This window comes from Amblyraja radiata, chromosome 26 (assembly GCF_010909765.2).
Source record: "Amblyraja radiata isolate CabotCenter1 chromosome 26, sAmbRad1.1.pri, whole genome shotgun sequence".
Classification (NCBI taxonomy): Eukaryota; Metazoa; Chordata; class Chondrichthyes; order Rajiformes; family Rajidae; genus Amblyraja; species Amblyraja radiata.
Genome location: NC_045981.1, coordinates 7,468,901 through 7,488,270, shown reverse-complemented (window position 1 = coordinate 7,488,270; position 19,370 = coordinate 7,468,901). Strand labels below are relative to the sequence as shown.

At 40.7% G+C, this 19,370-nt stretch overlaps 1 protein-coding gene and 1 long non-coding RNA gene across 5 annotated transcripts in view; one reads left to right on the top strand and one right to left on the bottom strand.

The window, feature by feature from the left end:
• rhot1 (ras homolog family member T1) overlaps positions 1 to 19,370 on the top strand; it is a 59,684-nt gene extending 40,314 nt beyond the window's left edge. For 2 of the 4 annotated variants that reach the window (XM_033044110.1, XM_033044114.1), the window contains 4 exons: positions 890 to 1,092; positions 3,243 to 3,365; positions 13,122 to 13,271; positions 18,187 to 19,370. In XM_033044110.1, the coding sequence (XP_032900001.1) occupies positions 890 to 1,092; positions 3,243 to 3,365; positions 13,122 to 13,271; positions 18,187 to 18,304 (594 nt within the window). In that variant the 3' untranslated portion in view covers positions 18,305 to 19,370. The remainder of the gene's footprint in view (positions 1 to 889; positions 1,093 to 3,242; positions 3,366 to 13,121; positions 13,272 to 18,186) is intronic. The other 2 variants (XM_033044112.1, XM_033044113.1) reach the window with 2 other exon arrangements.
• On the bottom strand, positions 490 to 19,359 carry LOC116987856. The gene is made up of 3 exons (XR_004415813.1): positions 19,323 to 19,359; positions 15,097 to 15,099; positions 490 to 500 (listed from the first exon to the last, which is right to left on the bottom strand). It is a non-coding gene; the product is annotated as an uncharacterized LOC116987856 (long non-coding RNA).

Below are 19,370 nucleotides of genomic sequence, written 5' to 3'. Positions count from 1 at the left end.
CAAATGGCCTAATTCTGCTCCTATCACTTATGTAGTTACCCTAAGGTTAAAATCTCCCCTCCTGTTTTTGATTTCAGGCAATAGTTATAGGACCAGCTGAAGATAATTAACCATTCTCGCACTTTTGGCCTGATCCCATGGTTTTCAGTGGAGCCTAGTTTGATGTATACACAATTCTTCAAATAGAAAATACACTGTGTTTTGAGTTTGAAATGTTGGCGACATTTATAGCGAGATATCACACACATATATATATATAAATGTATAGAGAGAGGGGCAGGCTTCTTGCTCATTTTGAACATAGGGTGTCTGAGATCAGGAGATCATCATATTTGTCTTTGTCATTTTCTCCCGAAGTTACGTTTAACTCTTGACATGCCACCTTTTGACATATCCATGCTCCACGATCCAGTACTCTGAATTAGGAAGCTTTGAGAGGACTTTTATGATTCTATGCGGTGGCATCTTTGTTCAGGAGCTGTTCGGATGACATTGTTTTTCTTGTTTTGTATTTCCCCGTGGCAGAATAGGTCACAAGCAGACAATCACCGACCATCCAGAGATGAAATAGTTTGCTAAAACTTCTCTCCTGTTTACTGTTAGATAATAGCTACCTCACATATGATAGTACTTATAAATGGAATCCATCCTAGAATGCATCTCGATAGGTGTATAAAATTGATATTATCAGCTTTAAATTATTATTTATATAATTGTTTAAATAACTTTTAGAAACTTCCATCTTTTAATATTGCTGGTCTCCAATTAATTTTGTAAGTCATTTTTAAACGTAGGATAAAAGTTATTGAGGAGCACGTGCTAATTTGTCACTCTCGTGTTTAAAACTGTAACTAATGATTATGTTCTTTCTTTTATTCGACGATGATAGCAACACTTCATTGACAGCAAAACGCCATGTATTATTGTAGCTGGAAAGTCAGACCTGCACGAAGCTAAACAATGCCATGGCTCTTCCCCCACGGAGTTCTGCAATAAACACAAAATGCCGCCGCCCCAGAGTTATACCTGCAATACTGTTGGCCCACCGAGCAAAGACTTCTTTGTCAAAGTGACTACCATAGCCATGTATCCGTAAGTATAGGCCGGTATTATGCTGCATGTGTTACGTTAAGATATGCATGGATTCCTATCATTAGCAACAGACAGAAGTGCTGTTTTTGATGTTGAGCTGAAATAATGGGTATGCTCTGCAAAATTGGAGGAAAAGTGACCACAGATGATTGATAGATTCATATGCATTGACTTGAGTCACCTGTGCAGGTGATATTTCAGTGAGTACAGGTAGTTCTGCGGTAACTGCAAATTGGATATAATGCAATTGATGAATTAGAGAACACTATTTGTATTCTGTGAGTCGATTGGTTATAATGCACCTTTGATCGGAAGCTACAGAACCACTTAAAAGTTGCTTTGGTAACTTTAAAAAGCAGTTAAAAAAAAAAAGCTGTCTTGCGAGGATAAAAATCATTCAAGTAAAAAAAACTGTTTCCACGTAACATCCCTGCAGCAACCAGACACCATTGTCTCTTAAGAACACAGTCTGTCATTTTCACTGGGGGTGGTCATTGAAATTGACAAGTAATCGCCCCTATTAACACGTGTACATCGATACTATATTAAATAATGTAATATACAATCTTGAGTATTTTTAGCCGACATTAACACAAATAAACAGAGCTATTAAAAAGACCTTTATTATTGAAAATCCTGCAGGGACAAATCTGTTATTGCGAGCCTGAATCTCTTGCCCTAACCCCCCCTTTTCCCCCATAGACACAGCAGTTTTTATTAAGTGATTTTCCATAACGCAAGACTTCTTAGGAACACAAGTATACCATTAAAGCAGAAGTACCTGTCCCAAGATTTTAACCTAATCTAAGAGAATAATAAACTTTAGAATGAACAAAAATAATTAATCATTCTTAAAGCAAATACTGATGATATGAGATGGCCATTTGCAAACAGTTGGCTATCAGGGCAGAATTAGGTTAATATCTGTACATGGGGGATAGTTGGCAAGGAAAGTTGTCCTTCAAGATGAGTTTTCATTAAAAGTGTAAGAGGCCATATTGCAGAACATACATTTTACTATGAGCAAAGTGGTTGTTATTTTTTATTAAATGAAGGAAGGTTATTTAGATGTGACACTTGATTCAGTGTCATTTTGCCCTTTGCTGCACTTGCATTATATAACTTGGGGGGGAAATGAAAATCAAATTACAGTTTTATAACAGTTTAAACAATGCACTCACTGCAAAAAACGATTCAAATGATTATTTCCGCCTTGCTGACCCTCATTTGCACACCATAGATTCTACCGTAAGTCTTCCTTACAGTTGAAATGGTCCTCAAATTTTCTCCCACCATCGAGGGTCCGCTCCACGACAAACTTTAGGCACTTCATTTCATTCAACCTTAGAACTGAATTGAATGTTTGGAGCCAGAAATGAGCGGCAGAGAGGCAGAATATCACCAGTTAACACATTGAACATCTAATAAGCTGAACCTGAATGGAAATTTATCAATCCTTACAAAATGTGCAATCACTGAAATTCCAAATTTCTGGAATGTTTCGCTTTCCTAAGCTCTCAAATCCGGCTTACTTGCAGAGTGTGCTGTTATTATTGGTTCAACCTCAAACACCCTCTCCCTCTTTCTAGAATCTGATGATATTGTGCATGCAGGTTGCTTCTGAAATATGCCATAACTACCGGCTGTTGACAGTACGACAGCTGCATCCAGGCTCATACTTTTGAATCAATTGGCTTCATCCCTGATGCAATTATTTTCCTTGCTTCTTTTTAAAATAGGTAAAACTTTGTCAAAGTAAACTCTTGAGTACGGCGGAGGATTGGCAGCCAGTGACGCAGTAGAGTATTAGAAAGGCTTGTGTAATATTTTCTTCCAAATCCAGAAGCGCTGGATTTGCTGCAGATGCCTTTGGTCCTTTGTACACAAAACTAAATCTTGTGTTGCAAGTCCTTTTTTTGTTGCTTTATTTACTTCTTTCTTGTAAGATCTTCCTTCCTTCGTTCCCGTAGGACTGTCGCATGTTGTGTGTTCTCCCTACGGGGGGGTTGTTGAGATATGTTCAGGACTGGCGTTGGAACATTTGGTGCCTTTTGCAATCAGTTTCGAGAAGCGTGTCAATCTGCGTTTTATTATTAACTTTTCTTTTGCGAATGGCGACTCAACTGCCTTACTTCTGTGTGTTTTCGCAGCCATGCCCGATTACGCTGTTTATGCACCTGCAACAGGTGTACATATTGCATCTGTCAGAACCTCCTCAACTCAGACTTGCTGCAATCTGTAAAGACCAAATTCTACACTACAGTTCTTAACAGGTTCTTCATTTTATTTACTGGGTTTCAGAAGGCTTTTTCGTTATGTTTTCTGGGGCCGGATAAAATTCAAAAGTCGGCTTCACTCAGCATATCCACTGAAAATTTTAATTTTGAGGGATTTTATTTTCAAGCTTTTATTCATGGGGATAAATCTTGGAAGCCCTTGTAAGGACAATGGCAGCCATTGAAACTAGCATGGTTTTAACAAAAAGTGGTGCAATCCTGTCTGATAATTTTGCTGAAAATTGGCTTGCAAATCTGCGAACATTACCTGTGGAAGGAAGGATATTAAATATATCAGTTGACAGAATGTTAAAAAGGTACTGTTTAAGAGAGAACTACAGATGCTGGAAAAATCGAAGGTAGACAAAAATGCTGGAGAAACTCAGCGGGTGAGGCAGCATCTATGGAGCGAAGGAATAGGTGACGTTTCGGGTTGAGACCAATTCCTTTGCTCCATAGATGCTGCCTCACCTGCTGAGTTTCTCCAGCTTTTTGTCTACCGTTAAAAAGGTCACTGTAATAATTCTGCTACATTTACACCACCGGATGAGGTTGTGACGTTTGGTTCCTTGTAGATGCAAAGTAATATTCCTCTTAAATTGATAGTCAGAGAATGCAGAAAGCAGATGCTCAGTCTATGATTGTGCTTCATTTTTAGCCAAAGTGAATCACAGTAAATTTCAAGATTAAAACCAGAACCATCCTGCATCAAACACCATTAAAGTTTTGAATGATAAGAGTTGTGGGCACACATAAGCTTATCCTTGACTCGGTCATTTCCTTTGGTCTATGTCCTGAAACATTCTCCAAACCAGTACTTGCGAGTACCTTCACCAGAACCACTGTAGTGATTCAGGAAGGTGGAACTCTGTCTTCTTGAAGCCCAGCCTGAACTGTCAATAAATGTCGACCTCGGTTGGGACCACAAGCAGTAATTTATACCATGCACCAGGGGAATATACGCCAGGTTTTCTACATTCACAAAGACAAATACATTGTAGTTGGCGAATTCAGCGAGAGAGACAATTAAATTCCAAAGCAAGCGAATGAGAGTTTGGTGTTTGGAACCTGGCAGTGGATTATTAATTTGTTATGATGGTAAGAAACCTTTCTTCACAGCAGATGTCTAGAAGCAAAGGTACAGATTTAAGGTAAGGCATAGGAAGATGAGAGGATCTGAGGATTTTTTTTTCCACCTGGACTCTGGTTGGAACCTCGAGCGCACTCCTAAGCCTTGATCTTAGGCCCTAATCTTTTGGACCCTCCTCCTACCTACCTGTTCATTTAAATGTTATCATTGTACTTGCTTCAACTACTTTCTCGGGCAGCTCGTTCCATATACCCACCATTCTTCTATGAAAATGTTGCTCCTCTGGTTCCTATTAAATTGTTTCCCTCTAACCTATGCCCTCTAGTTTTAGACTCCCTTACACTGCAAAAAGAGAATGCGTTCACCCTATCTATTCACCTCATCATTTTATACACCTCTGTAAGATCACTCCTCAGAATAATGTCCTAGCTTGCCCAGCCTCTCCCTCGAGTTCTGGCAACATCCTTGTACATCTTCTCTGCACCCGATCTGTCAAGGGATCGAGGCTGCACATCTTGTAGTGGGGGAAAAATGGGATTTCTAGAGGTGGGTTCTTGATAGTTGAAGGGCCTGTTTCTGTGTTGGTTTTAGTAGTGCCTACAAATGGCAAGATACTGCTAGCTCTATATCTAAAAGGTGTTCCAAACTTTCTAACATGTAGCCAGATTCTCAGGGTCTGTCCTGAAATGCTGCACTTTTGTCAGTCTCCATGATATGCTGGAGTGGGGTTAGGAGCAACAATCCGCAACAGCTAGTGAAAAGTGGACAAATCTGCATTCAAGGACCAGAAGACTTTACGTAAAGTTCATTCTCCATGCTGCATAAAGTTGCTTCACTGTTGTGCTGCAGAAATCTGGTGAGAGGTGTCAGATACATTTTTTAATATTCTTATTATCTAGTATTGTTACTTGAGATAAGTGTTGAACTTGACTTTTTTAGTGTAGAATTCCATAGGACAGCTTTACGAAACCAGCTCTATACTGGTCAAATATGAAGACATACTGAGCACTGTTTCTGATCATAACTATTATATATAGCTATTATGTAGTATTGTATGCTTTTTCAATGTAAACGGCATTGTAAAATGACCAAGTTATGGAGGAGCTGGTGCTTTCTTGTGTAACAGTTCAGTCAGGTACACGACCCGATGTTGGGGAAGTCCAGAACTAGGGGTCACAGTTTAAGGATAAGAAGGAAATCTTTTAGGACCGAGATGAGAAAATCATTTTTTACACAGAGAGTGGTGAATCTGTGGAACTCTCTGCCACAGAAGGTAGTTGAGGCCAGTTCATTGGCTATATTTAAGAGGGAGTTAGATGTGGCCCTTGTGGCTAAAGGGATCAGGGGGTATGGAGAGAAGGCAGGGATGGGATACTGAGTTGGATGATCAGCCATGATCATATCGAATGGGAGTGCAGGCTCGAAGGGCCGAATGGCCCACTCCTGCACCTATTTTCTACGTTTCTATGTAAAATACAATATACAGATTATACAAGTAATTGCTGAGACGATGCATATAATATATCAGTTTTACATGGTATATTTACTGTCGTGTATGTATATGATTTGTATAAATGAAGCATTCAATGTTTTTAACTGACTGGGGATAGTTAACAAACTGGAACTAAAAAATAAAATGTCGGAGGAATTCTGGGTCAGGTGCATCTATGGAGTGAAATGGCACTTTGGGCTAGGAGCCTACTTCACACTGATGCTGGCTGACCCGCTAGGTCACTCCAGCACTTTGATTTTTGCCCAAGATTCTGGAAGCCGCAGTCTCTTGTCTCTCCATTTATCCAACTGGACACTGAATCATGGTAATGATTCAGTTCAGCCCTGTTCGTGTCCTGAATACTCGTTGTGGCTGAGGTTAGTTCCCCAACTATGCAAAAGATGGACTGACATGTAGATAAAGGTACATACAAGCTGTCCATATATAAATGTAATAATCACCTGTTAATTTCCCATGGTGTTGCAGGAACAGTGTCAATGCAAGGGATCGCTACAGGCGGAGGGGATTCTGTCCACCATTAAAAAAAATGTTTATATGATACATGGATGTATCATTATTTATATTTAATAGCAAATGTGACGTTGGAGAAAGTGTAGCTGGAGCTTTACAATTTACCTTGGAACTTGGAAACATTAAAGTGAGGTTCCATAGCAAAGTGGTATTAGTTTTCAATGCGGATATAGATATTCAGCCCTCCTTCATTTGGGAACTTGATTCAACGCACTAGTTTTTTCCACTATTGTTGAGTGTAATTATATATTTATCCTCTACAATTTTGAATATTGTTCATGTTAATTTGATAAAATTAGAGTTCTATCCTGTATTAAGAACTTGCTGATTAGATTTTTCTTTTGCTCCCTTCATTTGATAATGGTGTTCCCACTTGGGTAAAAAATACCTTTGTGTTATTTTGGGGAAGAAAACATTCACCCTTTTAAACAGCAAGCCCTGAACCTAAAACTATTTAACAATGTTTAATAGAACATTGTCATTTGTCACTACTTTCTTACCGTTACCGTTTTTACCGTTTTGTTTTTTTTTTTACACAGAGAGTGGTGAATCTGTGGAATTCTCTGCCACAGAAGGTAGTTGAGGCCAGTTCATTGACTAAGAGGGAGTTAGATGTGGCCCTTGTGGCTAAAGGGATCGGGGGGTATGGAGAGAAGGCAGGTACAGGATACTGAGTTGGATGATCAACCATGATCATATTGAATGGCGGTGCAGGCTCGAAGGGCCGAATGGCCCCTACTCCTGCACCTATTTTCTATGTTTCTATGTTACAAAATGCCTTACCCATTGTAAATCACATCTTTCTTCTCTAGGCATATAAAGTAACTAATATTTTTATTCCATTGGAAAACGTTTTGAAATGTAATATTCTGTATTGTATATTGCATTTTGGTTTGGCAAGTATTAAGTGTTTCTCTGGGTTATTTCCAGTTTCATCCCCAAGTCTGTTTCTTCAATCGCTTTGAACGACATTTTGTATCAGAACATTGTTTTCCCATACATCTAAGCACGATGTACAAGTTTTGACAAAACTTAAGGCAGAAAGGAAGGACTTGCATTTGTATTGTCTTATTTAAATTCATAGGGAATCAAAGTGCTTGAGGCATAATAATAATATTTTTATTTTAAGTAAATTCAGACATTCTACTGTATAACTAGAATACTGTTATCTAGAAGATGGCTTATCCTGTAAAACTGACTTAGTGCTTTCTTAGAATTGCAAAATTCAAGTCAGTTGTGGGCAAGCAGATTGAAGTGGTGAGAACTTCTTCCTAATTTGTAATCCTGCTCATGCCAGCACCCACCACAGCACTGGTGAACAACAGATCCAATGACTCAAAACACTCCGTGGAAAGTGAGGGAATTGCCCAATTTACCTCCTTAGCCCTTTCCAACATCATGCAACTGAAATTGGGAATATGAAAGTATTTTGGAATCACATACAGTTCCATATAAGTTCTGAACTCCCCCCCCCCCCCCCCCCCCCCCTCCCCCGAGTGGAAATCTCAAAGACTAAAAGTTTAAATGAGAAACGGGGGTGCGAATTTTTTTTTGGGTGGGTGTCTGGAACGTGCTGCCAGGGTTGGTGGTGGAGGCAGATACCATAGTGGCATTTATGAGGCTTTTAAACAGTTACAGAGATATGGAGGAATATGGTTCATGTGCAGGTAGATGAGATTAGTTTATCCTGGAACAGATATTGTGGGCCGAAGGGCCCTATCCTTGTGCTGTTCTGTTCTAAGTTCTACATATCTCTCTAAACTCCCTTCAAATACAACTGGGTTAGGAGGCTAATTGCCTTCATTTTTGTGGAACAGTCTATCCTTCCTTCAGGTAAGTGAGGTAAATTGGGAACAGTGGATATGCCATGAATAAGGCGGCTATTGAAGAAAGTAGAGCAGGAGCCCAGAGTACAACCAACACTATCTGTTGATCAAATGCCTTCTGGTAATGATTGCAATTTTAAGGCGTTCAGTTTATTAATATCTTCTAATTGAAATTACAGGTTTACAGAATTGGAAATAAATTTTTGGGTTGTAGGTGGAGAGAAAGAGATTTTGTTATATTTCTTTGTCGAGTTGCTTTCCTTGTCATTTGCTATTTTTACCAAGTAAAAATCAAATGCAGCAATCTCCATGTTGCAAAGCCTATTTAGAAAACTAATCTGATTTCCGTACAGCAATGTAAACAAGCCTAATATTTGATAAGTTTACACGGCCAAGTGAGAGGTACCTGGGTTTGTTTACAAGTGGTACAACACTCACTCTGTTGGTTGTATTCTTTGGCTCCTGCCGTTTGCCATTATTAACAGCGAGCATTTCTCAGCCCTTTTCTACTCTCAATCTGTTCTGGGAGTTCAAACCTTCATGCTGATAGTATCAAAAGGGACCTTCTGAGTTCTGAGAATACAAGGAATAGCAAGTCTGAAGAAGGGTCTCGACCCGAAATATCACCCATTCACTTCTCACCAGAGATTCTGCCTGTCTCGTTGAGTTACTCCGGCTTTATGTGTCTATCTTCGTTTTAAACCAGCATCTGCAGTTCCTTCCTACACAAAAGCATGGACTATTCTCTGGTTTGATCTGGAACTTGCAAACTGGAGATAAGAAGTCTGGCAAATTAGAAATGTAACCCCTCTTCACGCATTTCTTAACTTTTCTCCTTCCCTTCACCGCACCAGGCTGACCCGTGTAAAGACAAGGTACTGATGAGGGAGGGAATCTTTTTAAACTACTTACATGAATTGTGAAGTCAATGTGTAGCAGACCCATATAGTACATCAATCAAATCTTAAATCTACAAAGTCTGCTGAGCTAAAGGGAGTATCTCGTGCACTGACTCTATTGGCAAAGACTGCACAACTGAGTCAGACTAACAAGACCCTGAGCTCAGTGGAGTCTTCACAGAATTCAGCAGGTCTTAGGTAGAACAATCATTGGTCTCCACATTAATGAGAGGAAAATCAGCCGGACATCCTTTAGCTGATCACCTTGAACTAACAAAGTTCAATGATATCGTGAATTATGTGGTGGACAAAGAGTTGGATTTATACTAAATTTGATACATAAAGTAAATGCGTATCTTTATTTGAATTTTGGTTAGCAAGATTAGCCCACCCTGGATAAAAGGTTCTAAATAATCAACTTTATCACTTGAAATTTTAAAAATGAAAAATGTTTGTAATGTTTAAATTTGTCGATTCAAACTCCTCTTGAAATGTTGATTATTTTTCCTTGCACTTAGTTGTTAGTTACTTTTGTTCCATTAGGATATTGGTAATGCAATAGACTATACCTCGGCTCCAGGTAGTGGCATTCAACTAATCCTCCCATAATTTGATAGGTTGTAAAAATGCAAATCAGAATATAAGCATTTTAAGTTTCAAGTCCATAGTTGAAATTTAAATTATTTTTGTAACATCATCGGAATTCAGTTTGTAATTATAGATTTCCAAGTAAGCGTGAATCATTTGCCCTCTAGTGTTGCATGAATCCAGTCTCATAAATGTCATAAGAAGTGTATTCTCCCAACCCAATATGCCATGGTCTTTGTTTACATTGTTATATTTTACTCCCAAAGCTTGATGGTTTGAACACCTATTATTGCATCTGCCTTTGTAAAACTTACAATTCATTATTGCATGCACGAGTAAAGGTAAACTGTAAATATCTTGGTGTGCCATAATATTTCTAATGTTATATTTAGATGTTCATTTTAATTTTGTTTGCTTATCTGTAACTGTTTCCACACCAGTATCACATCACTCCTTATTAACTCCATTCCATAATCTTGTCCCGTATCTGTCCTTCTACCTTTCCTCCCTTGCTAGCGTGTGTTGGAAAGATTTTCCTGTTTGCCTTGAGATGAAAATATTACTTTGTCATCTGTTTTTATTGTCATCATATATGTTTTTAATATTCTGGTTGCTGGTTTACATTTGTTTTGTTGCCTCCCATTAACAGGATTTCACTTTGGTGGTATTTGTCACAATGTAGATCACTTGCTGGGGATGGATGCAGCTGATCTCTTGATCAGTGGTTCTAAGATGTGGCCTTACTCATATCTAAATTAATGTTGCTGTATACACCAAGATCCCTTGTTGGAAGGCTAATTGGTCACTTGCTATAGTGTCAACCGTTGAGTATTTTACTCAGTTTGTGCTGTACATTTCATGGAAAATGGCTGCCGCTAAAATGTTCGCGAGCAATTGAACTTTGACCTTTGTACCTCCATCAACTCATTCCCTACTCACCAAAACCCCCAGTAACGGAACATATTCCACATCCCCAATTATCTCTCATTCCCACCTTCCCTCATTGGGCTGCTCTTTGTACAGACTCCAAGACCATCATACCTTTTGTCTTGTAATAGAGGCTGAAATTCAAGCAACTTGAGATTGGTGTTCAGATTTAGGTGTCCTGTTTGAGAGATCCAATACTGTATCAAACTATTGGCATTTTTAACCAGACTTGTAATGTAACTGCCTTCAAAGTGAAACGGAGGTCTTAATACTTGTTGAATCTGAATTGGTGCTATTTAGAATATTGTGGCTTTGTTTTACTGCTGCCATGCCCTGCAATGGCCCATTTTTCCACTGGTGTTTGTTGCTGCTGTAACCAATGGTCTAAAGGGCCTGTCCCACTTTCCCGAGTTATTCATGAATTCTCCTGAGTTTTCAAACTTGCAGAATGTTCGTAACGAGTCCGTAGGAGTTCGTGGATATATCGTAATAATAATAATGATGGATGGGATTTATATAGCGCCTTTCTAATACTCAAGGCACTTTACATCGCATTATTCATTCACTCCTCAGTCACACTCGGTGGTGGTAAGCTACTTCTGTAGCCACAGCTGCCCTGGGTCAGACTGACGGAAGCGTGGCTGCTAATCTGTGCCTACGGCCCCTCCGACCACCACCAATCACTCACACACATTCACACACAGGCAAAGGTGGGTGAAGTGTCTTGCCCAAGGACACAACGACAGGCAAGCGGGATTCGAACCGGCTACCTTCCGGTCGCCAGCCGAACACTTAGCCCGTTGTGCCATCTGTCGTAGCGGCTCGTTATGCCAGACGTAGGTACTCGGGGCATCAGGTAAGTCGGGATGTTTTTCAGCATGATGAAAAATGTCCACGAGTAAAAGAAATAGCCCCCAGTACCTACGGCTGGAATAACGAGCCGCTACGATATATCCACGGACTCATTGCTAACATTCTGTGAGTTTGAAAACTCGGGAGAATTCATGAAAGTGGGACAGGCCCTTCATGGTATTTGAGACCCACTGTGCCAATAATATCTCTGTTATTAACAGATTTCTTGTTCACCTCAAAATGACCCTTCTAACCTGCACTCCCTAACTTGAATGAGCATGCTCAGTTAGCCAATGCCTGCAGCTCACATATCCCTAACAATCTAATGATGTATTACTTGATCATTCGATAAGGCTGAGTGATCACGTCATCTAAGCAGCACGTGACTGATGTGCATTTGTATGAAGGGGCAGTCCTGCTAAAGAGTAGTGAATATAAATTTGTTCATTTTAATTTATAATTAATTTCTGAGAGTTTCTACATTAAAGTTGCTCCGTTTTGTTTAAGAAATCTCCATTAAAATGAAGCATCGCTGTACTTTTAACATCAATTGAGTAACTAAATTAGTTCCACCACTCTCAAGCTGCTCAAAATGTGTTGCATTTTATCTTTCACCTAAGTTTCTTTTGCAAAGAACCAGCTATGTTAGATCTCTTATTTCCCCCTGTGCTACATAGGGAAAAATATCTCCTTGAGTGAATGTACCATTGACATTTTGGGTCAAGCCCCTTCTTCAGACTGATAGATAGTAAGGGGGAGAAAGTTGACAAAGAGAGGTCGAGGTGGGACAAAGCCTAGCAAGTCTTTTCCAGCTTTCTCCCTTCCCAACTACTATCAGTCTGAAGAAGGGCCCCGACTTGAAATGTCATCAATCCATTCCCTCCACAGATGCTGCCTGACCCGCTGAGTTACTCTAGCACTTTGTGTTTTACATAAGGTTGCAGTGTCTTCAGTTCCTTATGTCTTCACGTAACTACTGTTCCTCCATTCCAAAGAAACCTAGAATATGCACGCACGCCATGATATTAATGGCTGTTGTTTAGCGCCTTTGAATAGTACCTGACTTTCAATAGATCCTTCCCTTCATACCCCACCACTTACCCTCCAAACCCTCACCTGCCATCCTCAAGATGTATTCAAAATTAAAGAAATGTTTTGCGATTGCAAGAATGCATACATTCAGGTTAACAATTCAAATATTCCATTCTGTTAATGAAGTTTAGACAATAGACAATAGGTGCAGGAGTAGGCCATTGGCCCTTCAAGCCAGTACCGCCATTCAATGTGATCATGGCTGATCATCCCCAATCAGTACCCCGTTCCTGCCTTCTCCCCATATCCACTGACTCTGCTATCTTGAAGAGCCCTATCTTGCTCTTTTAAAATTAGTGCAGGACTGCTCCTTAAATCTAATCATGAACCAATCACTTGGGGATTTATACTCGTTTAATGCAGATAGTTGAGTCGTGTGCTATTTACTGCCATCTTATGAACTGAATACTTGTGTGCGTGTATGTGTGTGTGTGTGTGTGTATGTGTATATACAAGGTTTAAAGATCGAGTAGACGAGGTGGGGGCTTTGCTGTTGGCCAATGATGAAGGCAGTCTCGTTCACCAAGTACACGCTGTCAGCTTTGTTGAAGATTCTATCTTCATGGGTTCTTCTGGTGCTGCTCCCAGCTCACAGCCTGAAGACAGGTAACTGTATAAAGAGTAAATTCTACTGCACCGGTCTATGGTTGTCACATGGAACAATTCCTGGCGTATTCCAGTTAAACGTATCAGCTGTACCCCAATCAAGTCAAGTCAAGAGAGTTTATTGTCATGTGTCCCAGATAGGACAATGAAATTCTTGCTTGCTGCAGCACAATAGAATATTGCAGGCATAAATACAGATCAGATCAGTGTGACCATATACCATTAAAAAAATATATATATATATATATATGTATACACACATAAATAAACAGATAAAGTGCAGTAGGCTGTTATAGTTCAGAGTTTGTTTGAAGTTGTGTTTAATAGTCTGATGGCTGTGGGGAAGAAACTGTTCCTGAACCTGGATGTACTAGATTTCAGGCTCCTGTACCTTCTACTTGATGGCAGCGGAGAGATGAGTGTGTGGCCAGGATGAACATTGGTCCAATGACTAAGAAGGAACTGCAGATGCTGTCCAATGACTGTTCTTGCTCCTCAGCTCCACTCCGATATTTTAAACTGCACTCCTCACATTTTGCTTTCACTGTCTACATGCAACTTAGCAACTAAAAACATCCAAGACACGCTCTCACGAGAGGAGACGTGGAGGTTTTGGTCTTTTAAATTATGTAGTAAATAACTTTCCACTGAAATGAGTGTTGGAATTATTAGACGTGAGGATTGAGCTTTGGGAGAAAGCCAGTACCTGTTCTGTTATGTAATATCACCAGAATGCTGCCTGGATTAAAAGTTATTAGCTGCAAGGTTAGAAAGTCTTCAATCGTTTTCTCTCTGATGCTGGAGATTGAGGGGAGTTTTGTCGGAAGTATATAACATTCATGAGAGGCACAGATAGGGTAGACGGTCAGAACATTTCCCCCCAGGGTGGATATTTCAAAGACTAAAGAACAAGGCTTTAAGGTGAGACGGGCAACGTTCAAAGGAGATGTGCGGGGCAGGTTTTTTTACACAGAGGGTGGTGGGGGCCTGGAACGCTGCCAGGGGGAGTGGTGGAGGAGGCAGCTACGACAGTGGTGTTTAAGATGCTTTTAGACCGAAACATGTAGATGGAGGGACATGGATCATGTGCAGGCAGATAAGGTTCATTTGACTTTGTATCATGCCCAGCACTGACATTGTGGGCCGAAGGGCCTGTCCTGTGCTGAACTGTTCTATGTTCTATCAAGTGACCATAATGCATTGAAGGTAATATGGATACAGAATGGTTGCAAACTAAAAGCCAATGAGATATAATGAAGTCAGGAGTGTGCTTTCTCTATAATGTTTGTGTTTTTATTCTTGAGTTTTATTATTTTTTTTAAGGATTTTAACTTGAATAACTTTGAACGAGAATGAAGGCGACAGGCAGCTACTCACAGCTGCCGTGGGTGATTATGTTGAAGTATATTTGCGATGTCTTCCTCAAGCTTCGCAGGATTACCCATGCAAAGTGTGCATACATTTGTAATGGGAAATCTAAATCTACAACATTTTTATGCTTAATGCTCATTAAAATAGTCTTTCTATTAAAGTAAAACATTTTTAATTACCATTACATATATTACAAGGTCATTAGTGATAAGAGTAGAATTTGCACATTCGGCCCATCAGTCTACTCCGCCATTCAATTATGGCTGATCTATCTCTCCTTCCTAACCCCATTCTCCTGCCTTCTCCCCATAACCTCGTACTAATCAAGAATCTATCTATCTCTGCCTTAAAAATATCCACTGACTTGTCTACCACAGCCTCTGTGGCCAGGAATTCCACAGATTCACCACCCTCTGACTAAAGAAATTTCTCCCAATCTCCTTCCTAAAAGAACATCCTTTAATTTAATTGCGTCTAGTCCTAGACTCTCCCACTAGTGGGACCATCGTCTCCACATTCACTTATATGCCAAAACTGGAATAATTAACCGTCTTCAGAAAAAGAATGGAACCTTTGTATTAAAATATAATTGCTTTCTGAAGTATCTTTTTATTCTTAAAGCACGTTTCCATATTGTTTCAAATTGCCCATTCATTAATATCCTATGTGGTGCATATTTCAACACATTTTTTCAATTAAATTTAAGTTATCTAACTAACAATTGGAAAATCCAATTATATTTGTTTAGTTCCTTATGCTCAGTGTTTAACATTTCCCTGTTTATCACCATAGCAACAGCAACTGCTTTAATTTGTCTTTAACATAGTAAAACATACCAAGGAACTTTACAAGAGCATTATCAAATACAGTTGGCACTGAGCTACATGGCAGGAGACAATAAAGAAGGCTTTAAAGAGCTGCTTCAGACAAAGTACTGGAAGAACTCGTCAGTCAGGCAACATCTGAGGAGGGAATACATAGATGAAGTTTCAGCTTGGGACCGGCTTTCAATCAGAAGAAAGATCCAAAATGTCATCTGTCCATTCCCTCCGCAGATGCTGCCTGGCCCGCTGACTTCCTCCAGCATTTTGCTCAAGTTTCCAGCATCTTGTGTCTCCTCTTTAAAGACCTGCTTGAGGAAGGAGAGCTCTCGGAAGAGAATTCCAGGGTTTTGGAAGCCTCGACAGCTGGAGCCATGGACATCCATGGTGGAGCCATTAAATTAGATGGCAAAGATTGGAGGAATGCAGACAATTAGAGAACAAAAATCAGTAGGAGGGCATGTTGTTGTGAAGAGTGTATTTGGGCTCTGCCACAGGATGTAGACACTAAGCGAGTGGATAAAACCTGGCAACTGGAGTTTCTTGTGGAGAAGGTGTGAGGCCAAGGACTTTGAGAGGAATCAATGGGTAGATTATTATCTAAAGTTGCTAATCATTGAAGTGCAAAGGGTGCTCTTGGGCGTGAGTAACAAAAAGAGAGCAGGTGTGTTTGTCGTCATTGCAAGGAAAACAGAGTTTTTTCTTAGCTGGAAGCCGTTGTGGTTCCATAAGCCCTGGGTTTGGTGCAAGCTCAGGTTTTCGGATAATCTCAGATTTACACAGAATAGAAAATAGGATCTAATTACGTTGCAGAGTGAGTTTTCTCAGCCACAGGCTGGCAGAGGCAGAGCCAATCTCTCACCTCCCAGTTAGCACCGTGGCCTTCCAAAGATGAAAGGGTGAGGGACACAGCGTGGAAACGGGCCCTCTGGTCCACTGAGTCCACGCCTACCACAGATCACCATATTCACACTGTAGACAAAAATGCTGGAGAAACTCAGCGGGTGAGGCAGCATCTATCGAGCGAAGGAAATAGGTGACACAGAAGGGTCTCGACCCGAAACGTCACCTATTCCGCTGAGTTTCCAGCATTTTTGTCTAACTTCGATTTTTCCAGCATCTGCAGTTCTTTCTTAACCATATTCACACTGGTTCTATGTTATCCAACTTTCTCATTCACATTCTACACAGTAGGGGCAATTTACAGAGGCCAATTAACCTACAACCCCGCACGTGTTTTGGTTGAGGGAGGTACCGGGACACCCGGAGAAAACCCACGCGGTCCCAGGGAGAAAGTGAAATGCAGAAACGGCACACAGATGACACCCGAGGTCAGGATCGATCTCGGGTCTCTGGCTCTATGAGGCAGGAGCTCTGCCCGCTAAGCGCACCCACTTTTAATGCCATCAATGTTTCATTATTTTAGACCTCCCTTGGAGCTGAGTGGAAGGACCAGGTACTTGAATCACTCAGTTACTGCCACATCGCGATTGTAACCAGTGCTGCTGAGTGGCTGAATTCAGATGGTGGAGTAACTGCAAACGCTATAAAGCAGGAACAAAAAATATCTGGGAATAAGTGGCAGCTTTCTCAGACACTCCCCACAACATTAGTACTTTTCAAATGTCGCTCACTTATGTTTTAATGTAAATCTGAATGTAACAATTGTATCATTAATATACTCTGTGCCTAACACTTACTGGCTTGTTACCAAGTGGAATAGACATGATGAGGCAGCATTGAACATTTTTGCTAGATTGCATTATTTTTCAGCAAATCCATTAAAAAGAAGCTCTCGTATGTCGCTCAAGTTAATGACTAACTCAGACCTACTAAATCAGTAAATAATGCTGCCATTTTAACCCACTCGCTAGGCTGCCGTACTGTCAGATGTCTGCCCAGTGCTTAATCGAGCATGTTCATGTGTGGGAGCATTAAATTTGACTGCAGCCCACAGCTTATGTCTTTGCAAGGGCACAGTGTGGCCTCTGGTACAAAGAGCATGCCTTCCATTCTTGTATCACAGCATCGTGTAGTATTGATCCATCCGTGACAGGAATAAGTTAGGACTGTGCCTTTTTTGTAAAGAATGTATATACAGCTTTGTGTTTCAGAATGGTTTTAAAAACGCACTGATCTTTTCATTTCAACTCTTGCTGTAAGTAGACGTAAAATGCCGGAGTAACTCAGCGGGACAGGCGGCATCTCTGAAGAGAAGGAATGGGTGACGTTTCGGGTCGAGACCCTTCTTCAGACTGCAGAGACCACTCCCTCCGCAACTCCATGGTTCACTCGTCCCTTCCCACCCAAACCACCCCGTCCCCAGATACTCTCCCCCGCAACCGCAGGAGATGTCACACCTGTCCCTACACCTTCCCCCTCGCATCCATTCAAAGACCTCAGTATGTGAGACCTCCTCCAATCTCTTCACCTGCATTTAGCATTTCCGATGTGGCCTCCTTTACATTAGTGGGACCAGGCGCAGACTCGGCGACCATTTTGCCAAACACTTGCACTTAGACCGGCACTTAGACTGGATCTCCCAGTTGCTAAACAAATTAGCATGAGACAGGTCTCGACCCGAAACGTTGCCCATTCCTTCTCTCCAGAGATGCTGCCTGTCCCGCTGAGTTACTCCACTGTTTTGTGTCTATCGTTGGTGTAAACCAGCATCTTCATATCCTTCCTACACGTTCTTACTGTACGTCTTTGCTTCTTTTCAGACACACCTCACAGGCCGACTTGAAGACTTCAACCTTCTGGCTTCGAGCAAGTCTTGGAGCCACGGTGTTTGCTGTCCTAGGATTTGCTGTGTACAAAGCATTACTGAAACAGCGGTGATCAGCGGGGAGGGGGGGCGTCACTGGGTCACCATTTTATAAACAGTTTCAAGAGGCACTAACGAATATCCCGAGTGGTTTTTTAAAATTGTAATATGCAAGCCGTTCTTTAAACTGAGGGGCGCAAGAGAACAAAAGTGCTGAATGGTCAAAAGCTGGTCCGATAGCAACCACGATCTTGGAAAGAACGTTTCCTGAACTTGTAATGACCCTTCTACCATTTCAGACCCCGCTTCTGTTTTGCCATGTGGTAATAACTCCAGAGTACCTTTCATGCGAGAATAATTCAGATCCGCCAATATCAGGTGTCCAAAAGGGATATAATTGTGTAAATACTGTAAATAATGGTGCAGTTCCCAAATGGAATTGTCTCCCAGAATACCCGCTACAGTTAGCCCACTCTAGGTGTATAGTGCAACAGGTTAAATGTTACCGAGTGATTGTTTCATGTGGATATTTAGATCTTTATATCCTCCTGCCTGGTATTTAAAATATTGAGGGAGTTTTATTTATTGTTTAGTTAATATTTTAATTTCTAGGAAACACTGAGTGAAGTCACCGAGAGATTCATTTCTCAGGGCATCATCTTACACAGAATAGCAATCATTGGTTTTTTTCCTTCTCTGAGTGGAGCTGAGTTCAGTCTCACTTCTGCACCAAGTAAAGGAGTTTTGTATCTGAGAAAATAGGCAGTGTATTATGTCTCTCTCCCCCCCTCCCAGACATCTCTGTATCGTTCTTTAAGGCAGGTAAGAAAGTAACGGTATTTGCACTTGAGGTAACGCGAGTCCTGCCGATTCCATAATCTTAACATTCAAGTAAGTGAAGGATGAGTCTTCCTATTCCTGTAACCTGTGCTTGTCGCAACTCAAGGGCAATGCAGCTATTGCTTTGTTAGTGTGTAATAGTTGCATGTTTCTCAGTATCTTTCTTAAGTTAGCTCTAAAATACCACTGAGCAGTGTTTCTGTTACAATGAATTTCGGTTCTTCCTGTATAAACCAATAACTGTTGCATTACATTGACTTTTTCAAACAATTTCAATAAATATCTACATGCTATATCTAA